This window comes from Scardinius erythrophthalmus (genome assembly GCF_964197995.2).
Source record: "Scardinius erythrophthalmus genome assembly, chromosome: 3".
NCBI lineage: Eukaryota > Metazoa > Chordata > Actinopteri > Cypriniformes > Leuciscidae > Scardinius > Scardinius erythrophthalmus.
In genome coordinates, this window is record NC_138223.1 from 6128446 (window position 1) to 6147712 (window position 19267).

General features: G+C 35.3%; 2 protein-coding genes across 8 annotated transcripts; both read left to right on the plus strand.

Annotated features, from left to right (window-relative positions):
• Positions 1-648: 648 nt before the first annotated feature.
• cnppd1 (cyclin Pas1/PHO80 domain containing 1) lies at positions 649-8614 on the plus strand. The gene is made up of 8 exons (XM_081359995.1): positions 649-881; positions 1357-1459; positions 2897-2978; positions 3851-3971; positions 4090-4218; positions 4377-4438; positions 4779-4896; positions 6890-8614. The coding sequence occupies exons 1-8, from the start codon at positions 819-821 to the stop codon at positions 7496-7498; spliced, it is 1287 nt and encodes a 428-aa protein (XP_081216121.1). The 5' UTR covers positions 649-818; the 3' UTR covers positions 7499-8614.
• Positions 8615-10130: 1516 nt separating this feature from the next.
• On the plus strand, positions 10131-18820 carry prkag3a (protein kinase, AMP-activated, gamma 3a non-catalytic subunit). Of its 7 annotated transcripts, none has more exons than XM_081361596.1 (13): positions 10131-10493; positions 10970-11006; positions 11099-11205; positions 11333-11414; positions 11511-11569; positions 12540-12585; positions 13047-13101; positions 14110-14236; positions 14337-14502; positions 14591-14628; positions 14734-14880; positions 15548-15641; positions 18502-18820. In XM_081361596.1, exons 1-13 carry the CDS (start codon positions 10437-10439, stop codon positions 18516-18518), a joined length of 1032 nt encoding a protein of 343 aa, XP_081217722.1. In that variant the 5' UTR covers positions 10131-10436; the 3' UTR covers positions 18519-18820. The 7 variants fall into 7 exon arrangements, 4 of the variants coding, with proteins under 4 accessions (XP_081217722.1, XP_081217720.1, XP_081217719.1 ...); XR_014029902.1 differs by having other exon boundaries at positions 10136-10493; positions 12540-12600; positions 15548-15716; positions 18061-18820; XR_014029903.1 differs by having other exon boundaries at positions 10136-10493; positions 12540-12600; positions 15548-15716.
• The last annotated feature ends 447 nt before the right edge of the window (positions 18821-19267 follow it).

Genomic DNA, 19267 nt, shown 5'->3' on the forward strand with positions numbered 1-19267 from the left:
TCTGACGTCATTAGCAGAATGCTAGCGTGTTATGGGCAACAACAACTCAACCTGTAAGAAATCGAAAAGAAATAAGTACTCGTTCATTCAACTTTCGACATATAACCCATGTTGAACTTGCAAAACCTACAATCAAATCTGCGATTTCTCAACGGCAATCGGGTGAGGGAGACAACTTTAGCCGTCTAGCCCCATTGACTCCCATTCATTTTGCACTCATGGCGAGCGCCCCCAGTGGAACTATGATTGGAACTACAACCAATAGGACTTAATAGGGCGTTGGAGTGAACAGGCTTTCCGTAGACGGGCTTTGACTCCACTCAAATCTATTTCTACATTGAATAAAACATATTTTAAATATATTACTCCGAATGTGAATTACTTGACATATAAATGAAATTTGCTTTCGCAATCTGAAGTACAATTATTTTAAAAACGCCTTAACCGACTGCGATTGGTCCATTAACAACAGCGGTGTTTCGTGATAGATAACACCGAGGAGCGTTAATAGCCTTTGAATACAATTTCACACAAAAATATTCACTGTACCTGACATATTAGAAACCATAAATATGTTTGACCCAACTTTCATCCACTAAAAGTCCCGCCCCTGTCAGAACACACACTAACTGCTGTTTACGCTCTTTTACTCTATTTCTACCATAGATTTCTACACAGCTGAGCGCATTGACTTGCGTAACTGTGATTGTGAATACGCTGCAACGTATCTGTCACGGTAGAGATAGGGCGCCTCAACGACGCCTTTCTTCGGCCTTTCTGTGTTTTCAGCCCCTTTAAATGAACGTTGGAGGCCCAAAATGGATTTTGGCGATTTGTTTGATGAGCGGACGTTCACCTTTTCTGACTTCCAAGAGTTTACGGTCAGTATCTCGGATGTTTTTGTTCCGGTTGCGCTGCTTTGGCGGGTGACCGAGAAACTCACGCGAAACTGACTGATACAAGAACTTGTGTGTTTAATAATGTCCTTCCTTCATTTAAAGCCCGGAATATTAGGCTGGAAGAAAATGATTAACCGTATATACAGCAAATGTCTCCTTTTTTAGTACTGTTAGACAGTAACTTTTTGCTGTGAGTGTTCAAACTGTTAGTTCGAGGCTTCATAATAGGCCCAATGTTTAGGTGTGAAGAAACTCGCACACCACTAACTACTTATGTTATTGCTTTAATGATGATAAGACATATATATGACATTTAAACGTTTTGCATTCTGTCATCTAGGCCCAATGTTTAGGTGTGAAGAAACTCGCACACCACTAACTACTTATGTTATTGCTTTAATGATGATAAGACATATATATGACATTTAAACGTTTTGCATTCTGTCATCCTGATCAGTTCCTGCCTAGACACGAGCATTGGTCAGAGAGAGTAAGGAAACGACTGTATTATGGTCTTGATTCTGACAGCCCGTTGGATGCTTTATCTTGTCCCATGACAGGTGAGTTAACTAGTAAAATTAGTGCAAACTACAGTTGTCAACATTTGAAGTGGATCAAAAAAAGTTGTCCTAAGACAAGAACGGGTATTGTTCAAAATGCATGTATAACTTTAATGAAAGGTTTTGATCCACTTCACATGTTGGCTACTGTAGTGGTTTGCACTGTTGTTGCATTTTTGTACAACTAGGCTAATGCAATGTCATTTAAGTTGACATTGCTTGTTTTGTCTCCTGTGTTTAATTGGAATATTTCTTGAAACATTTTGAAGTTACGTAATATTTTAATCTAATCATTTAAATTAAATAATTTTAGATTTTTATTATGACTTCATTATTTATACTCCTATTTACCTTTATTATATTCCTTGGTCTTTGCATGAAATTGATTGGGGTCAAGCAAAGTTTGTATATCATTGCATTCCTAGATTTGGCCATGTTTGGGTTGATCGTTTTTAACATATACAGTACCAGTCAAAAGTTTGGAAACATTACTATTTTTAATGTTTTTGAAAGAAGTCTCGTATGCTCATCAAGCCTGCAGTAAAAAAACAAAACAAAAAAAACACAGTAATATTATGAAATATTATTACAATTTAAAATAATGGTTCTCTTTTTTAATATACTTTAAATGTAATTTATTTTTGTGATGCAAAGATGAATTTTCATCAGCAAGTACTCCAGTCTTTGGTGTCTTATGATCCTTCAGAAATCATTCTAATATGCTGATTTATGATCAATGTTGGAAACAGTTGTGCAGCTTAATATTTTTTTTATAACCTGAGATACTTTTTTCATGATTATTTGATGAATATAAAGTTAAAAAGAACTATTTATTTAGAATAGAAATCTTTTGTATCAATATACACTACCGTTCAAAAGTTTGGGAACAATATAACTATTTTTTTTTTTAAGAAATTAGTACTTTAATTCAACGAGAATGCGTTAAATTGATAAAAGGTGATGGTAACGATTTATATTCGTAGAAATGTTTTTATTTTGAATAAATGCTGTTTTTATGAATAAATGCTGTTAACGTTTTTCTCCTCAATGAATCCTGAAAAAAGTATTCCAAAAAAATATATTAAACTGCACAACTGTTTCCATCATTGATAATAACTGAGTATCAAATCATCATATTAGAATGATTTCTGAAGGATCATAAGACACCAAAGACTGGAGTACTTGCTGATGAAAATTCAGCTTTGCATCACAAAAATAAATTACATTTGAAAATATATTAAAAAAGAGAACCATTATTTTAAATTGTAATAATATTTCATAATATTACTGTTTTTTTTACTGCAGGCTTGATGAGCATAAGAGACTTCTTTCAAAAACATTAAAAATAGTAATGTTTCCAAACTTTTGACTGGTACTGTATATTGATTCTACTGCTAGATCGAGTATACACTTCACTCATAGTTGTGTTTCCTCTAGATATTGCTGTGGAACTGCTCCAGAAATCTGCCCCAAGTCCCATAAGGAAACTTCACAAGAAATACGCTGCACATGTGGCCAGGTAGGATTACCTCATTACAATACATGCTGTATGTTAGGGCTGTGCGAGTAATCAAAATTGATATTCAATCTCAATTTTGGCTTCCAATGATTATGAAAACAAGATAATCGAGGTAAAACGATTATTGTGCCACTGCCGGATTCCGGTGTTGTAAAATGCAGTCTACTGTCGCTAAACTGCGGGATCATGTGTTTGATATTAAACAGTGTTATTAAAAGCCCATGAAGCTGCAAAAGAGACACTGTTCTTTTGTCTTAAGTTATTGTACACAGTTTAGAAAGAAAACACGCGTGTAACAGTATATTGGATCCATGCATTAGCTCTTAAAGTGACAGCAGCCTAATAATCCTGCTGCAGTCTGTCTTTAATGATAATTAAACAACATATGACAAAGAAAAATCTTGACTGAATAACTTAAGTAGCTTTAATAAGGTTAATCTATATTTAATATAAGACTGCAGTGTTATTTTACATTTAGTTATCAAATTTTTATGTAAGGCTATTACTTATCTGAATACCTCTGTTAGTACATCTTCCTGAAAAACTTAAAAGTTATTTGTCCATTTTTTTGTAATTAGTTTCTTTGTTCTTATTGTATTGTTGACTGTTAACTTGTCTAATTTATAATTTTTAGGACCTTTTTCTGACATTAGTTAGGCCTAACCTTGTATTACTTTTAGCTGAAGTATTGATAAATGTAAAATTTCACTGATATTAAAACTTACTCATCATACGAAATAAGATCATATCGCCTACAAATAATCGTGATTTCAATATTGATTACATTATTATTTTTGCCACAATCGAGCAGCCCTACTGTATATGTTAAATATTCACTGGATCAATATCAAAACTCTTTTTTTGTGTTACAGGGAAGCATGCATATCTCCGTGCGCTATGATGTTGGCCTTGATATACATTGAAAGACTGCGACACAGAAACCCTGAATACCTGCAACAGATCTCATCCTCAGACCTCTTTTTGATATCCATGGTATGCACATCTAAACATTTGTTTTAACTTTATTTTTATCTGGTTCGCTATTGTGGTCAATTTCAATGATGCTGTTGGTGATAATCATATTTCTCTGAATTTCTCCTGTCGTCTCCAGATGGTTGCCAGTAAATATTTGTATGATGAAGGAGAAGAGGAGGAGGTTTTCAACGATGAATGGGGTACTGCGGCCAAACTGGATGTTCAGACTGTCAATACTCTAGAGATGAACTTCCTCAATGCGATCGTAAGCGTGACTTTCCAAAGCACCACAGCTATTTAAAGTAGTTTGACTCGTTTTGTCCTTTTATGTAGACAGAGTCTGAATTTGTAAGGCGAATACTGGACTAGGTTTGTGATTTTTCTATTGAAATTGATTTGAAACAAGATCTTTCACATTTACAGGACTGGAACCTCTTCACCGAGCCCAGTGACTTCTTTAAAGTCCTCAGTAAGGTGGAAACCAGGTTGGTTAACACGCACTTACTGTGTCGTACATGTAATATTGTCCGTATGTGCTTTGAGTGAACAACCCTACTGGCCTTTAAGAGGTCACAGCATTTTTGTTCTTTTCAAAAGATCACAGACAATTTTAGATGGCATGACCTGTTTTAATAGCTTTTACTGTGCAGTGGCTCCCTTGGGCTTAATGCAGCTGCCCTTTTTAGGCTAATCTGTTTGTCAGAGTGATTTTGAGTAGTAGCAGTGCATTTAAGTTCTGAGTCATGTGCTCAGCTTGTTGTTACAATGTTATAATGAGTTCCAATGTAAAAAGATCAAATATTTTAATGTGCTTTGTCCCTGCAGCATTGCGGAGCGGCAAGGTATGAAGCGAGGCTGGTTCACCTACACGGATCTCTGCGTCCTGTTGGAGCAAACCAATTGGAGGGAAGCCCTATCAGCCATCTACCAGCACTTTACCAAGGTGAACAATCATAACTAAACCCATATGAGCTCATAAATGCACCAAAAAAGTAGCTCATATAATATGTGCACTGTATTCCAAGTCATCTAAAGCCTTAAAATCTTCCCCATATTTGCACTCAAATCTCATTTGATTCAAATTTGGCACATCAAGACTGTTTTGACATCAGTGATATTTCACAATGGGGATTTGGAGCAAATACCTGCTTAAATGTTGATCTGTTCCTCACCCTAAAGCAATTGTATGGCTTAAGAAACAATATTTGTAAGCGTCTTTAATTAGAGGCTGCACAATTTGAGGAGAAAAAAATCCAATTATGAATTTTCGCATTCAAAATTGTGCTTTTTTAAGTGTTTAATGTGCATGTTTTTTAGGGTGGCACAATTTGGACAAAAATGTATTCATATATCGATGTGACTCTATATATATATATATACAAACATACATATATACAAACATACATACATACATACATACACACACACACACACACACACACACACACACACACACACACACACACACACACACACACACACACACACACACATTTGGACAAAAATGTATTCATATATCGATGTGACTATATATTAGGGCTGTCACTTTTGTGAAAAAATCCTGTTCGATTTTTGAGACATAAGTGTTCATTGAATCGATTGTAAAATCGATTTTCCATGTCTAAAGACGTTTCCATTTTAAACGCAAAATATGGGCAAATCCACAGACAACGAACAGGCATTAGGACGAACGTAAAGAGGGCGCTTGAGACGCGCACAAGTCTGCAATATTTCTGATGATTTATTGGCGTGAAGTTTCGTACACAGTGACAAACAGGAGTGCAATATTCTCGAAAAACAATAAGCAGAGTGGACTGCCATAGCATAAATGAAAAACATTACTGCAGTCTTCAACATGGCTGTGTTTACGATTAGAAATGTCAAACAAATTTTGACGAGTAGCCCGAATTTGTATTTGAATGCATGAGACTGTCTGCATACCGGCAGAATTCACATTTTGTAGTAAAAAAAGACGCGTTATGCAGAAGGATAATTTGCTGTTATGCGTGTTTGTCAGAGCCTGCAGTTGCTGTATGACGCGCGTTCGCTGCGGGCGTATCGTGACGAGCTGGACGCTCTCCGAGAAAAGACCGTTAAAATCGATTCCCTATTTTCGTTTTCGAAACTTGCGTTGGTTGGTCCAATCGATTGTGCAATCGATTTTCGAACGTAAAGTGACAGCCCTACTATATATATATATATATATATATATATATATATATATATATATATATATATATATATACACACAGTATATTCAAGCAAATATTTCTTAAATATATACATGCATGTATGTGTATTTATATATACAAAATAATTATACACAGTACACACACATATATTGTGTGAACACAAACTTTTATTTTGGATGCGATTAATCGTTTCACAGCGCTTATATAATATATATATATATATATATATATACTGTATAATATCACAATTTGTAGAACTAAATTATTAAAATAATAAATATTACTACTGTATTATTTCACTGTAAAATAAAATTAGTATTTAAGAAAAAATATATTATACTAAAAATAATTATAAAATTACAATACTAATATGTATGGCTGTAATTTCTTCGATTTCAAACGTTAAACCATTGAGCTTTAGTTTTGGTGGTAATCCATTGGGAGCCCTTAAAGTGCTTCTCATTATTATCAGTTTGAAAAGATGATGTGTTTCATTTTCAAATGCACGTTATAAGCAACCCAAACCCTCAGCACTTGTAGAGTTCATGTCGAGCAACATTAACTGCATACTGAGCCACTGAAAACATTGCGTGTGAATGAACACAGTGCCAAACTTCACTCTAAAACCTGCAGCGCATATATTTGTTCACATCCTTTGCGATGTGATAACCGCACTAAGCGATATCACGATTAACTGTGCAGCCCTATCTTTAATCAGTTATTGTGTTCTTTGTCTTCCTTCAGATTACCTGTATGTTGGGTCTCCTGTACTTGACTAGCGTAGCCGGTCTCATCGCTTCATCCGCTGTCATCCACCAGCTCAGCCGTCTTCCCAATACCAGCCACACTTACTTGGACCCGATTAAGCACACATCCATTCAGACACCAGCAGTCCTTCCTGACACTCGGCCAACCTTAAACCTCAATTGCTGTGTCCTGACCAACGACAGCTTGAAGCCGCGGCCCACCGTCGTGCCAGAGCAGCAGGTTCCCACCTCTTCATCCTATGAGAACATGGTGCTCTGCCTCTGGGGCTCCATCCTCTCTACTTTTTCCTACTCGAACCCCTCGTTGGACATCCAGCCACAAGACTGTTTGGTATCTGAGGTGATCTGTCACGGTCACACGGGCGGTTTCCCCCAATTCGCAATGGCTCGCAATGGCTCGACGACTCTTTCCTCGCCGTGGTATGCCCGTCTCACAGCACATTGGCTCGGGTTAGGGCAGTTTAGCATAGGCCTGATGTTTCCAGACCCCCACGTTAGCTCAATGCCACCATTTCAAAGACACCCATGTTGCCCTGAGACGACTTTGCCATTTGGGAAACTGCCATCTCTTCTAATGCCCGGTTAGATGAGTCCTAGAGCGAAATAAAACCAGCTAAGTTTACATACCCCTAGGTTTCCCTTGTTGTCAATGAACCAGTGATATAGGTTGGTTATAACCGAGTTGTGGTGGGATAGTATGTTGGAGAGAGGGTAGTGAGGAGGTATGCTGATCGACAGTGAATTTTGACGTGTGTGATGCAGTGAGTGCACACTAATGCAGTATGAATGAACAGGCTTTCTTTTCTTTTCCGGCGGACGGGTCTCTTTTCTTTTTTTTTTTCTTTTTTTTTTAGCTGTTACATGAAACCTCCAAAGCACCCAAACAAAAATAATGCTTAAAGTAGTTACATAAGTTCACAAAAGGGTCTGCTCTTATGCCGGAAGTGCGTGCTCTTGTTTTGAAACGTTTGTTTGGCTGAGGACGGAGGGCTGTATTGTTATGAAGTTTCTTCCTGTGAAAGCCTTTATTTTCAAGTTGGGAAATAGTTTGAATTTAAGCCTGGTTTTGTTCACTTGGTTTCAGAGAGGACTGGTAGAAGAAAAGCAAAAAGGGATCAGTTTTACAATGTCAGTTATACAATTTAGTTGAAGATAGATATAAGATTTCTAATGTTCAGATAGTTGATGCCATACATCATGCACAAAGCATTAAATGCAACCGTTTTGTAAAAATCCTCAGTATTTTGATATCCTGAAGTAATAACATATTGAAATTGCTGAACGGGCTAATTCAATAGATTTATTCGGCTTGACTTTAAGTTTAATTTGGATTTATTTTATGTTCTTTAAATGTAATAAAGTAAATTATATATTATTAGGGCTTGGGCATAAAAATGCACCATTTAACACCTGATTTAGTGATCTTTTACATATCCACCATAATTTGTTCATGACAAAAATTGGACTATTTTCATGACTTATATTTTCTGTCCCATTTTGTACATTTTGTATAGAAATTATATGAAAGAACATATAGCTGCAACAATGGAAGTAATAAAAATATCTTAATCTCAATCCTGGTTTGTATGTCTTTTTATTATTGCTATTTATATTTATTTGTGGTATGCAATTGAAAATGTTTTAAGCATGGATTTGTAGAATGTATATTGCTTTATACTAAACGGTTGTAATTTTTCACTTCAGAGACTTTTCTGTGTTTTTTTTTTCAATCATTTTATACATTATTTATAGATAGACAGTCAAAATTATCAATACTTTTAAATTTAGAACATGAAGTTTTCTCATTCTTTAAAAGTAGGGATGCACCGATATGAAAATTTCTGCCCATACGGGTAATTTTTTATATTTGAAAGCCGATAACCGATATTGTTGATTGTTGTTGATACTTTATTGATCTTTTACAGGAAATTGCATTGTCACGGCAGCTTCAACACACAAAGATACAGCACCACACTTTACAAACAAGTCACTCTGTACTGATCTATGCAAAAAAAAAAAAGAGTTAATACATAACAAAAATAAATAGTCTACTGAGTCTCATCTATATACCATACGACTAGTCGTTGATGAATATTAATATTGAAAATTCAGTAGCTGATGAATATTCATAGCACATTAAACCTGATTAAATCTGATTGCAGAAATGACTTCCTGAAGGTTAATCACCCCAAGTGCATGGAGTGGATGTGAGGAATTGTCCATTATTGATCTCAGCCTAGAGAGTAAGCTATTCTTTGCTCCGCCACCTGCTGGACCATGTCAAATTCAGTCCCCACAACAGAGCCAGCTTTCTTAATCAGTTTGTTGACTCTAATAATAGAGTCAATAGAGATATAATGGCTGATCTAAATCCAGATTTTTAGATCATTTTTGAGACATTTTTTAGATTTAATGTATCGGACAAATGTTCTTATAGGGATGATGATATATGGAAGTAAAATAATGACAATTTTTTTTAAATCAAAAAAGCTTGTTGAATTGCACTACTTGAAAAAAATGCATTGCATTAATCCTGCTTGCATTTGTATTTTCAGGGCTTGCATTTTTATAGGCTGAAATTCAACATTGTATATTTGAGTCATTCCACGAAACCGGTACGATTTGGACTTGCACATTTTTGGATTTTTTAATTATAATTATTACTTTTCTGAACACCCCACAACATTAATTACATATTTAACTTCCAGAAAAAAAACATTTTCCCACCTCAGGCATCAAAATCTGAAACGCATGAAATCTGAAAGGTGAATATGGATTATTGAATTTTTAATAATGAAAACGTGTGTGAATTGAAATTTTGACAGCTTAAACAACCATGTTGAATTTCAGCCCATAAAAATGCAAGCCCTGAAAATACAATGCATTATTTAAAATGCAAGCAGGGTTAATTAATGCAATGCATATTTTTTCGAGTAGTCCAATTCAACACGCTTTTTTGTTTCAAAAACATTTGTCATTATTTTACTTCCATAATGATAACATTAAAAATGAATATATCGGCCGATATGGTGGCGATATCGCGCACTTGTCACATGATCAAAAGGATTTTTTTATTTTACGGAATATAAAACCCAGTTAAATCACTAAATATTTTTAGCAATATCAAAGACATTTCTTAGTTGGCTTTTTTGGAGGTGTGGCATAAAGTTAATTTTGGACCCTTCATGAAGGAATGGGTGGTCGCGCGCATATCACACAGGCCACGCGCTATATTTGGAATAACCTGCGCGCGCTCTCCTACATGCCAGCTCTCGTTTCGTGTTGTCTGTCAGTCAAACCAGGCATCTTTACGCCACATTTAACAGGACTCTTACAGCAATATCCTAAAATAGATATTCTTCTGTTCTTTTCACCAGAGCGTCGTCGCTTTGCCTTTGTCTCTGTCCATCGGCCATACACTGCGTTTAGATGCAGCGTCGCGTCTTAAATAACCGACCTCAGTTCAGTTGATCCTAATATAGCTCTGGTGAAGCGGGATCAGCGGGCATGCGCAGGACGCGGAGATGTGCACGCAGGAGCTCGACTGTAGTGCACACGCACAAATGGACACTGACACGCAGGTAAGTGACAGCAGGTAATAAACTTTCTCTCAAGGGTGTAAATCAGCGTCGGATGCATGCGTTAAAATAAAGGCTTGAAGAGAATGAAACATGCAAGACAGCTGAGCTGTCATGTTTTATACGTTATTTACAAAAATACCATAGTGCTACTGTGTATTACTTTTTTGTATGTGTGCAAAACCATGGTGGTGTGGAAGTCCAATGATGCACAAATTATAATCTATGGTAGCCTATACTATACTGTATTAAAGTACCATAATACTACTACCATCTGATCTGATACACCAATTACTTTTTGTAAGGGATGTAGCATAGCAATACCATTTTTTTTAGCTACTGTTTTGATAAAATGATGCATGCACATAAATATGCATTATTATTAGTGCACCTAATTAAAATTCTTTCATTTAATTTCTGAGCGCATAATTATAGTCAACATAATGATAATGTCATCAACATGTTTGTTTTATTGGCAGGACGTTTGCCATGAGGACTGTATAATGAACAGCACAGGTAGGGCAATGCACATTTCATAAATCATGGAGAATTTGCTTCCAGCACTTTAGGCATTTTCAAAATGATTTGGTGTTTTCATGTCCTTCCAGACCCCGATCCGAATGCAGAAGCTTATATGAACTTCATGAAGAAACACTGTTGTTATGATGCGATTCCCACCAGCTGCAAACTGGTCATTTTTGACACCACACTGCCGGTTGGGATGCAGTACTGTACATTTCCTGGGTGTTATCGTTTAACATGATTTAAAATGTGATTCTCGTTGACATCAATAATTACTTTAGTTACGAGGAGGTGAACACACATCTGTTGTATCGACACAGGTGAAGAAGGCCTTCTTTGCTCTGGTTGCGAACGGCTTGAGAGCGGCCCCTCTCTGGGACAACAAACTGCAGAGATTTGTGGGTAAGCCTAACCCCGATGAGCCTTTGTGTATTATTTTTATCTCTATGAATTGTTCTCTTTCGTCATGTTTACTTCATTTCCTTGCCATTTTCTCAGGTATGCTGACAATCACAGATTTTATCAATATTCTTCATCGGTATTACAGGTCACCTATGGTGGGTTGCGATCCCTGCCTTTTCTCTTGTGTTGTCCTTCATGGTTTGAATCATATTGATTTCTGCATTGACTGTCCACATAATGCTGCATGATACAGATATTGTCTCTTTGTTAGTTGATAACATGCCTTGGAACAGTCTTTTTTCATACTAATGATTTCCTCAACCTGATATCTTGAGCTTTTGATTTGTAAATCAGTCTCTGTAACAGTTCAGCCCTGTAAAAAAAGAAAATGAAACAGAAAACAGTGTAGTTACCAAAGAAAGCACTGGTAATAGAAGGTAATAACTTCAGGGTTAGTACCTAGTTATAACCCAGTTATTGTAATTACTATAATAAGTACATAGTATGTACATGTGGAACAGGACTTTAAAATAAAGTGCTACCAAATATTCTCATCAGCTTTAACTACATTACATTTAACAACTTATGTAATAGGTGTAAAGAGAAGTAATTTTTTTTAAAAATATATTTAAAAACGCTAGAGTTTAAAAGTTTGGGGTCAGTTCTTTTGAAAGAAATTAATACTTTTATTCAGCATTAAAATAAAAAAGCATTACATTGATCAAAACCTTTATAATGTAACAAACAATATGTATTTTCAATAGATTTCCTTTAAATTCTGTTATGTTTTACCTTTGTTTCATCAGAGAAACTGAAAAAATGTATCAGTGTTTCCACAAGAAGGATCATGTGACACTGAAGACTGGAGTAATGATGCTGAAAATTCAGCTTTGCAAAATAACATTTTGAAAATATATTCAGATCGAAAACCCAATTTAAATTGTAATAATATTTCACAATATTACTGTTTTTACTGTATTTTTGTGAGCATAAGAGACTTCTTTCAAAAACATTAAACAATCTTGACCCCTAAACCATTGATCAGTAGTCTATATTTAAATATAGTATATTATATTTATATTATGTTTAATATTATATATTTTACAGGTGCTTTCTTTCTTGTAGGTTCAGATCTATGAACTGGAGGAGCACAAGATTGAGACATGGAGAGGTGATTCATTTCAAAGTAAATAATCTGAACTACACAGATGATGTTGGGATGTTGTCTAGTACAGCTATAAGGACGGACATTACCAGTTTTATCTAATGAATTCTGTCGATGGGTTTTACTTACTAAAGCATTTAATATGCAAAATGTTCTTAATCAAAAAAGAAAAGAAAATGCTTCTGACAGGCACCCTTGCATTAGTTGCTCACTTTTTCCCTTCGTGGAAAGTTTTTATTTTATTTTAATAACCATTCTTTGCATCTCTTCAGATGTTAGGATGACATATTTAGTATTGAAACATTATCAGGCTGGCTGTATCTCCACAGGGCTCGATATATTTTCATTGACTGTCATTGTGTGATTATAGGGCACATTTACTGCAGTGTCACCTGAGATGAACGACTTGCGTTTGATTTTTCCAATGTTTTTCTGTTTCTCTCGTCATGTGCTCTCTCTTTCTGTAGACGTCTATCTGCAATATCACGATCAATATCTCATCAGTATCACGCCTGATGCGAGGTATTAAAAACACAGTTTGAGTTATGTAAGTGGTGCCAGGGTCCCTGGTGCCACGTACCATATGATTGTTATACATAATAATTGTAATCGTAACTTATACTGTATATAAGATGCAAATAGATATTAAATATTCAAAATGTTGGGGTCTGTACAATTGTTTAAAAAAATTTTTTTTTAAGTGTTTTAATGCATGTTTTAAATATAAAGTGTTACCGAAAACTTTATTTTACACTGTCGTTGTTACGTTACATATAGTTACTATAGTAATAACTATAAATTATGCATAATTACATGCAACTAACCCTAAACCAAACCCTAATCATAACCCTAAGTACATGTAGTTACTTAATATTACATTGTAACAAAGACACCTTCAAATAAAGTATAACCATATTTTATATTTGAATATATTTAAAATTGTTAATTAATTAACCAATTTTTTTGTTAATATCAATGTTTAAAACAGTGGTGCTACTTAATTTAAAAAAAGATGTATTTCTTTGATGAATAGAAAGTTCAAAAGAACAGCATTTACTCTCACTTTCGATCAGTTTAATGCGTTTTATTAAACTGATATACATGCGTTTTATTTATTATTAATATTACTTAAATGTATAATTACATTGTAACAAAGACACCTTCAAATAAAGTATAACCGTGTTTTATATTTGAATATATTTAATGCAAAGCTGAATTTTCAGCATCATAACTCCTGTCTAATATGATGATTTGCTGCTCAATAAGTTTTTATTTGTTAATAATATATCAATGTTTAAAACAGTGTTGCTGCCTAATTTAAAAAAAGATGTATTTCTTTGATGAATAGAAAGTTCAAAAGAACAGCATTTACTCTCAATTTCGATCAGTCTAATGCGTGACTGCTGATTCTGAATAAGTGTTATTTCGGATAAAAAAATCGTACTGACCCCAAACCTTTGAACAGTAGTGTATCTATTCATAAAATATATGATATAATCTATATTTCTACATTTTTCTGTCCGTACACAGCCTCTTTGATGCCGTCTACTCTTTACTGAAACACAAAATCCATAGGCTGCCGGTCATCGACCCGGAGTCTGGAAACGTCCTTCACATACTGACCCATAAGAGGATCCTCAAGTTCCTTCATTTATTTGTAAGACGAAAACAATCCAGTTCTTGGCTCCATTTGAAGACATCATGTTACAGATCAGCATGTTTTTGCATAAATATTATGATTTTCTTTTCATCTCTAGGAAGCCGCAGTTCCCAAGCCACTCTTCTTGAAGATGCAAATTAAAGACGCAGGAATAGGAACTTTCACAAACGTGGCCACAGTCTCACAGACGGCCACGGTGTACGATGCCCTGTCTGTGTTTGTGGAGCGACGTGTGTCCGCTCTCCCAGTGGTGGATGACAACGGTACGCTTAACTCAATGAAATAACTCAGAAATGAATGTGTTACAGGACTAAATAAATGTACTTCCCTTCCTTCTGTTTTGTTTTGTAGGCAAAGTGGTTGCCCTGTATTCCAGATTCGATGTGATTGTGAGAATCTCTTCTCCTTTTTTTAATTTTAAGATATTAAAAGCAGCACTGGGTTATTGAGAGAACTTGTTACCCAATATATTGTACGATTGTTTCTTCTGACAGAATCTTGCAGCTCAGAAAACCTACAATAACCTGAGCATGAGCATGCAGGAGGCAGTGCGGAGGAGGCGCTGTTATGTGGAAGGAGTCATTAAATGTTACCCTGACGAGACTTTGGAAACTGTCATTGACAGAATAGTCAAGGCAGAGGTAAGGATGTGTCTCCTAAACTGAGGCTTTTCTCATTACTTCTGAGACGTTTACTTTGGCTAAAGGACTACAGTTGGAAATCAGCCAGTTGGCTAATACTGGCACATTTATAGAAATGTGAATTGTCTTTATAAATATATACATTGAAATTAGAAATTAGAAAGAAAACATATCTCCATATATTTTGATTTAACACTTTTTTTGTCTTAAAAAATGTATTATTTTATTGTTTTGTTCCGAATTAGATTTGTCATGGTTTGTTATTTTGTTTTACAATAAGTGTCATTTAATTGGAACAAAAGTTGCACTAGTCTTTTCTTCCCTATTGTGACGTATATATCCGAGTGAAATGGCTTCTCGAACAAGTAAAAATGAAGGGTGCAAGGGCGGGACTTGATTTTGTCCATGGGGAATTGATTGGATGGTTGTGGTTTTCTATTGGTCGATCTCATGTGAGTGACAGGTTGTCCCGCCCACACGCCAGTAAAAACGACATCATCAGAGAAGAGAAGGGATGTCACTGCTTGAGGGAGAGGATGATATTTTTATTAAAGATGACAAGGGCATATGAAAAAAATTATAATAATAATAATAATGTGCGCAAATACTGCAATATTCCATAAAATAAATAAGAGTTGTCCAATTTGATTTCATGGTGACTTTCCAGGTCCATAGGCTGGTGCTTGTGGACAGAGATGACGTGGTTCGGGGAATAATCTCTCTCTCAGACCTGCTGCAGGCTATAGTCTTATCTCCAGCAGGTATTGATGCTCTGTTTTCCTAACCTGAGGAGATGTTTTCTCCTGTTCCCTCATCTAACCAGCACTAGTATCCAGGTAGGCGTTACTCTGCCTTCCTAGCCTAGCTTTGCCAACACATGCATTGCTTCTGCATACAGTACTAGTCAAAAGTTTGCACACACCTACTCAGAGCCGATCCTGACCTCCCTGGGGGAGCTAAATTCTGTTAAGGACCCCTCCTACCTAAACCATGAGCCCGTGCCACACAGTCACACCTGACACCCCAGTGCTCCCACTACAATCCTCCCTCCTTTAACTAGTACTAATGAAAATGTAATTCCTGATATCAGAAATAGACATTGTTACTAGAAAAAGTACATTCTTAATATCAAGAATTCACATTTAAAATAGTACAAATTTAATTATTGATATAAAAAATGCATCTTGTGAATAAATAAAAGCTAAAATGGCTTGCCATAGCATGTCACTGTGTTTTTTAAATGATAAAAGCAATACTTGATACTTGATGGTTAATATTTACTGAGGGATGTTCATTCATATTGACCAGTATGTCCAGCCAATCAACATTTTAAATGCAATATAGCCTATAAATCAATAGTCAATGTCAATCTTGCTTTATTCCAGAGTTGTAATTAAACCTTGACTTGGAAACTAGATAATTGTTTTAAAAGTATGTGCGCCTAATGCCATCACGCCCATATTGTACTGGTCCCCACTCGCATATGAACGCATGTTAACATGTGAAGCGGTTATCTTTTCCGAGCTGTAGTTTATAAACAAACACCGTTGCCCTTTGTCGTTTATCAAACGTAATAAATAGTTGTATTTCACTCTCACTTTTTTTGTCAGGCACAAAGTCACAGAACACAGCCCTGGAAGTGGCTGGCATTAGCTATCAACACACAGACAGACCAATGTGTCTGCCCAGGTTAGACAGACAGACAGACTAGAGAGAGATGCACATCAACTTAAAGCTACACTGTGTAATTGATTTTTAGCAAAAAACACTTTGTTCTTTCAAAATTATACGTTCTCATTAATGTGTAATCACTTCAACCAACTAATTTAAGTATTCTCGTAAGAGTATAATCTGCCATTTAGAATACATACGAGCGAGTCGCTTGAATGGCGGCAGCCATGTTGCGCCTCCATCTTGAAAATACATTACCTATAGAGGGACATACCTGGAAATTCAAGCTTCGCCTTTATCGTTTTTACACTCAGTGGCGCCGTGACGAATGCGAGGGGGAGATTACTCGCGGCTGCCGGCAGATTTGAAATAATACGGCCACCGTAGGAGTTAAAACGCCCTCGGAATGGGAGGGGCTAGACAGTAATATTCAGTTGGTAGTCTCACCGCTAGATGGGAGTAAATCCTACACAGTGTAGCTTTAACTTTACTGTTCTCTGCTGACATCAAGCTCGGAGAGGAGAGAACACAAGCTGTTCCCGCAATTCACTCTCATGGTGTTTTTTTTTTCTCTCTTTTCGTGACCAGAAGGATAGTTCCTCTTAATTTTCTCCTCAATGTTGTAAACTTTGATTGATGCGCTTTGACACGAGGGGGAGGCGCGGCCTTGAGTAATTTGCTTAGCCCTATGCAACTTACGTAGTGTGTGTATAGGGCTGATCGGCTCTGCACCTACTCATTCTTTATTAGGACTATTTGTTACATTTTAGACCTAAAGTAAAGTCATCAAAACTGTAAAATAACATACATCGAATTATGTATTGATCAAAAAATGTTAACAAGAACTAGAATTCTCTTTTATCTGAGGTGCATCATGGGTTGTTTGACACACTATTACTGGGGTTCACCTGTTGATGCTTTTACTTCACTATTCACTCCAGCTTATTTATTTGAAAAATAAGTTTATTATTATTATTATTATTATTATTAGTAGTAGTAGTAGTAGTAGTAGTATTAAATAAAAATAATTTAAATAATTTCTAAATAATTAATAATCGTTATAAATCGTTTCTAAATAAATATATACTTATTATTATAAAAATAACAATAAAATAACAAATAATAATGTTTTTTTTCTAATAATAGTAATAATTGTTATTATTATTTGAATAATAATAAAATACTAATTGAAATAACAAACAATTATATTAATTTCTCTCAATAAATATATAATGATAATAACAATAATACTATTTTTTTTTTTTTTGTTAAATGGAATTTCTATCATATAGAAATTTAGACATATGCCTAATTTATATTTATCTACAAAACACATTTACTGCATTTAAGCATTAAGCATTAAAGTGTGAAAAACACATTCATTCAGGTGTGTTCGAATGTTTTACTAGTACTGGCAAAAGTATGTTTCTTTATTAATATACTCTTTATAGCCATTATTGTATATTATATCGTCTGATGATATCATGTTATGTCTTCTGTTATATAAAGCTCCAGCACCCATGAATGGCAGACACTCCTAAATCATTTGCATTTTCTCCCTACTTTTGGGTATTCACAACCAGCGAGCAATGAAAATAACTGTAAACGTCCATATGCAATACTAATTATAGAAAATTGCTGATGAATAGTGTCCTCCCCGCATGCTTTATGCATGTGTGTGCCTCTTTGTTGGCTGTATGAGTATGTGAATGTTTGAGAATACCCTGGTAGGTCGTGACTCGTGACCCCGGGGCCCTTTGTCATGGTCATTCGACACCAGAGCGTTTGGAAACAGGATAATGTCAGCAAACAGCCACTTAACTTCCCTGTGCTGCTGATACTGTGGTTGCTCTACAAAGTATTTGAAGGAAAACTATGGTATTATGCAGCTCAAAAAGCATGGTAATATCATTCTGCTCTTTGTAAGTGTATTCTCTTATCCTGTTTCAGATATTCAAAGAGGATAAAATATGAGCAAGCAAGAATGAAGAAAGAGTCTCTTTTTTACATGATACATTGTACAATTTCATGGATTATGTAGAGTGTATAATATATTAAACAACATATTTCTCATTTAACTGAGAGATGGTTTATGATGAGTACTGGCAAAGAGAATTGTTGCTTTAAGTTTTTATGTATGATCGTGAGCACACAAGGCCTGGGATTTTGATCAAATTGATCATCTAGTTTGCCTTTGTGTGCTGTTATGAAATGTATAGTCAGATTATCATGTTTTTTTTTTTTTAAATAAACAATTCCTTATGCTCTTTTTTTGTTGTTGTCTGATTGCCCACTCCACAAATAACAAGAAATATGAAATCTAAAACCCAGAAAAAACATCTGTTGCAACACACTGTAAGATACTACCATTACCGAATCCCATGGTATTGTTCGAGAACCATGTAAATATAAAGTAATTAATCCCATGGTAATACTAATTTCCTATGGGTTTTGCACATTTATCATAAATATCATGGTAAATGAATATGCTACTCATCCTGTACCATAATATTACCACATGTGGCATACTATTACAAAAAGTAATAGGCAGTACCGTAGTACAGTCATGGTATTAGACTGTAATAACATGGTACTTTGATATATGCCATAAATGTTTGTCATATTAATATACAGATGGTATTTAGACTGTACTGAAAGATTTAAGAATACAATGATAGATGTTCAAAAAACTGTCTAAAAAACATGGTCATACCAT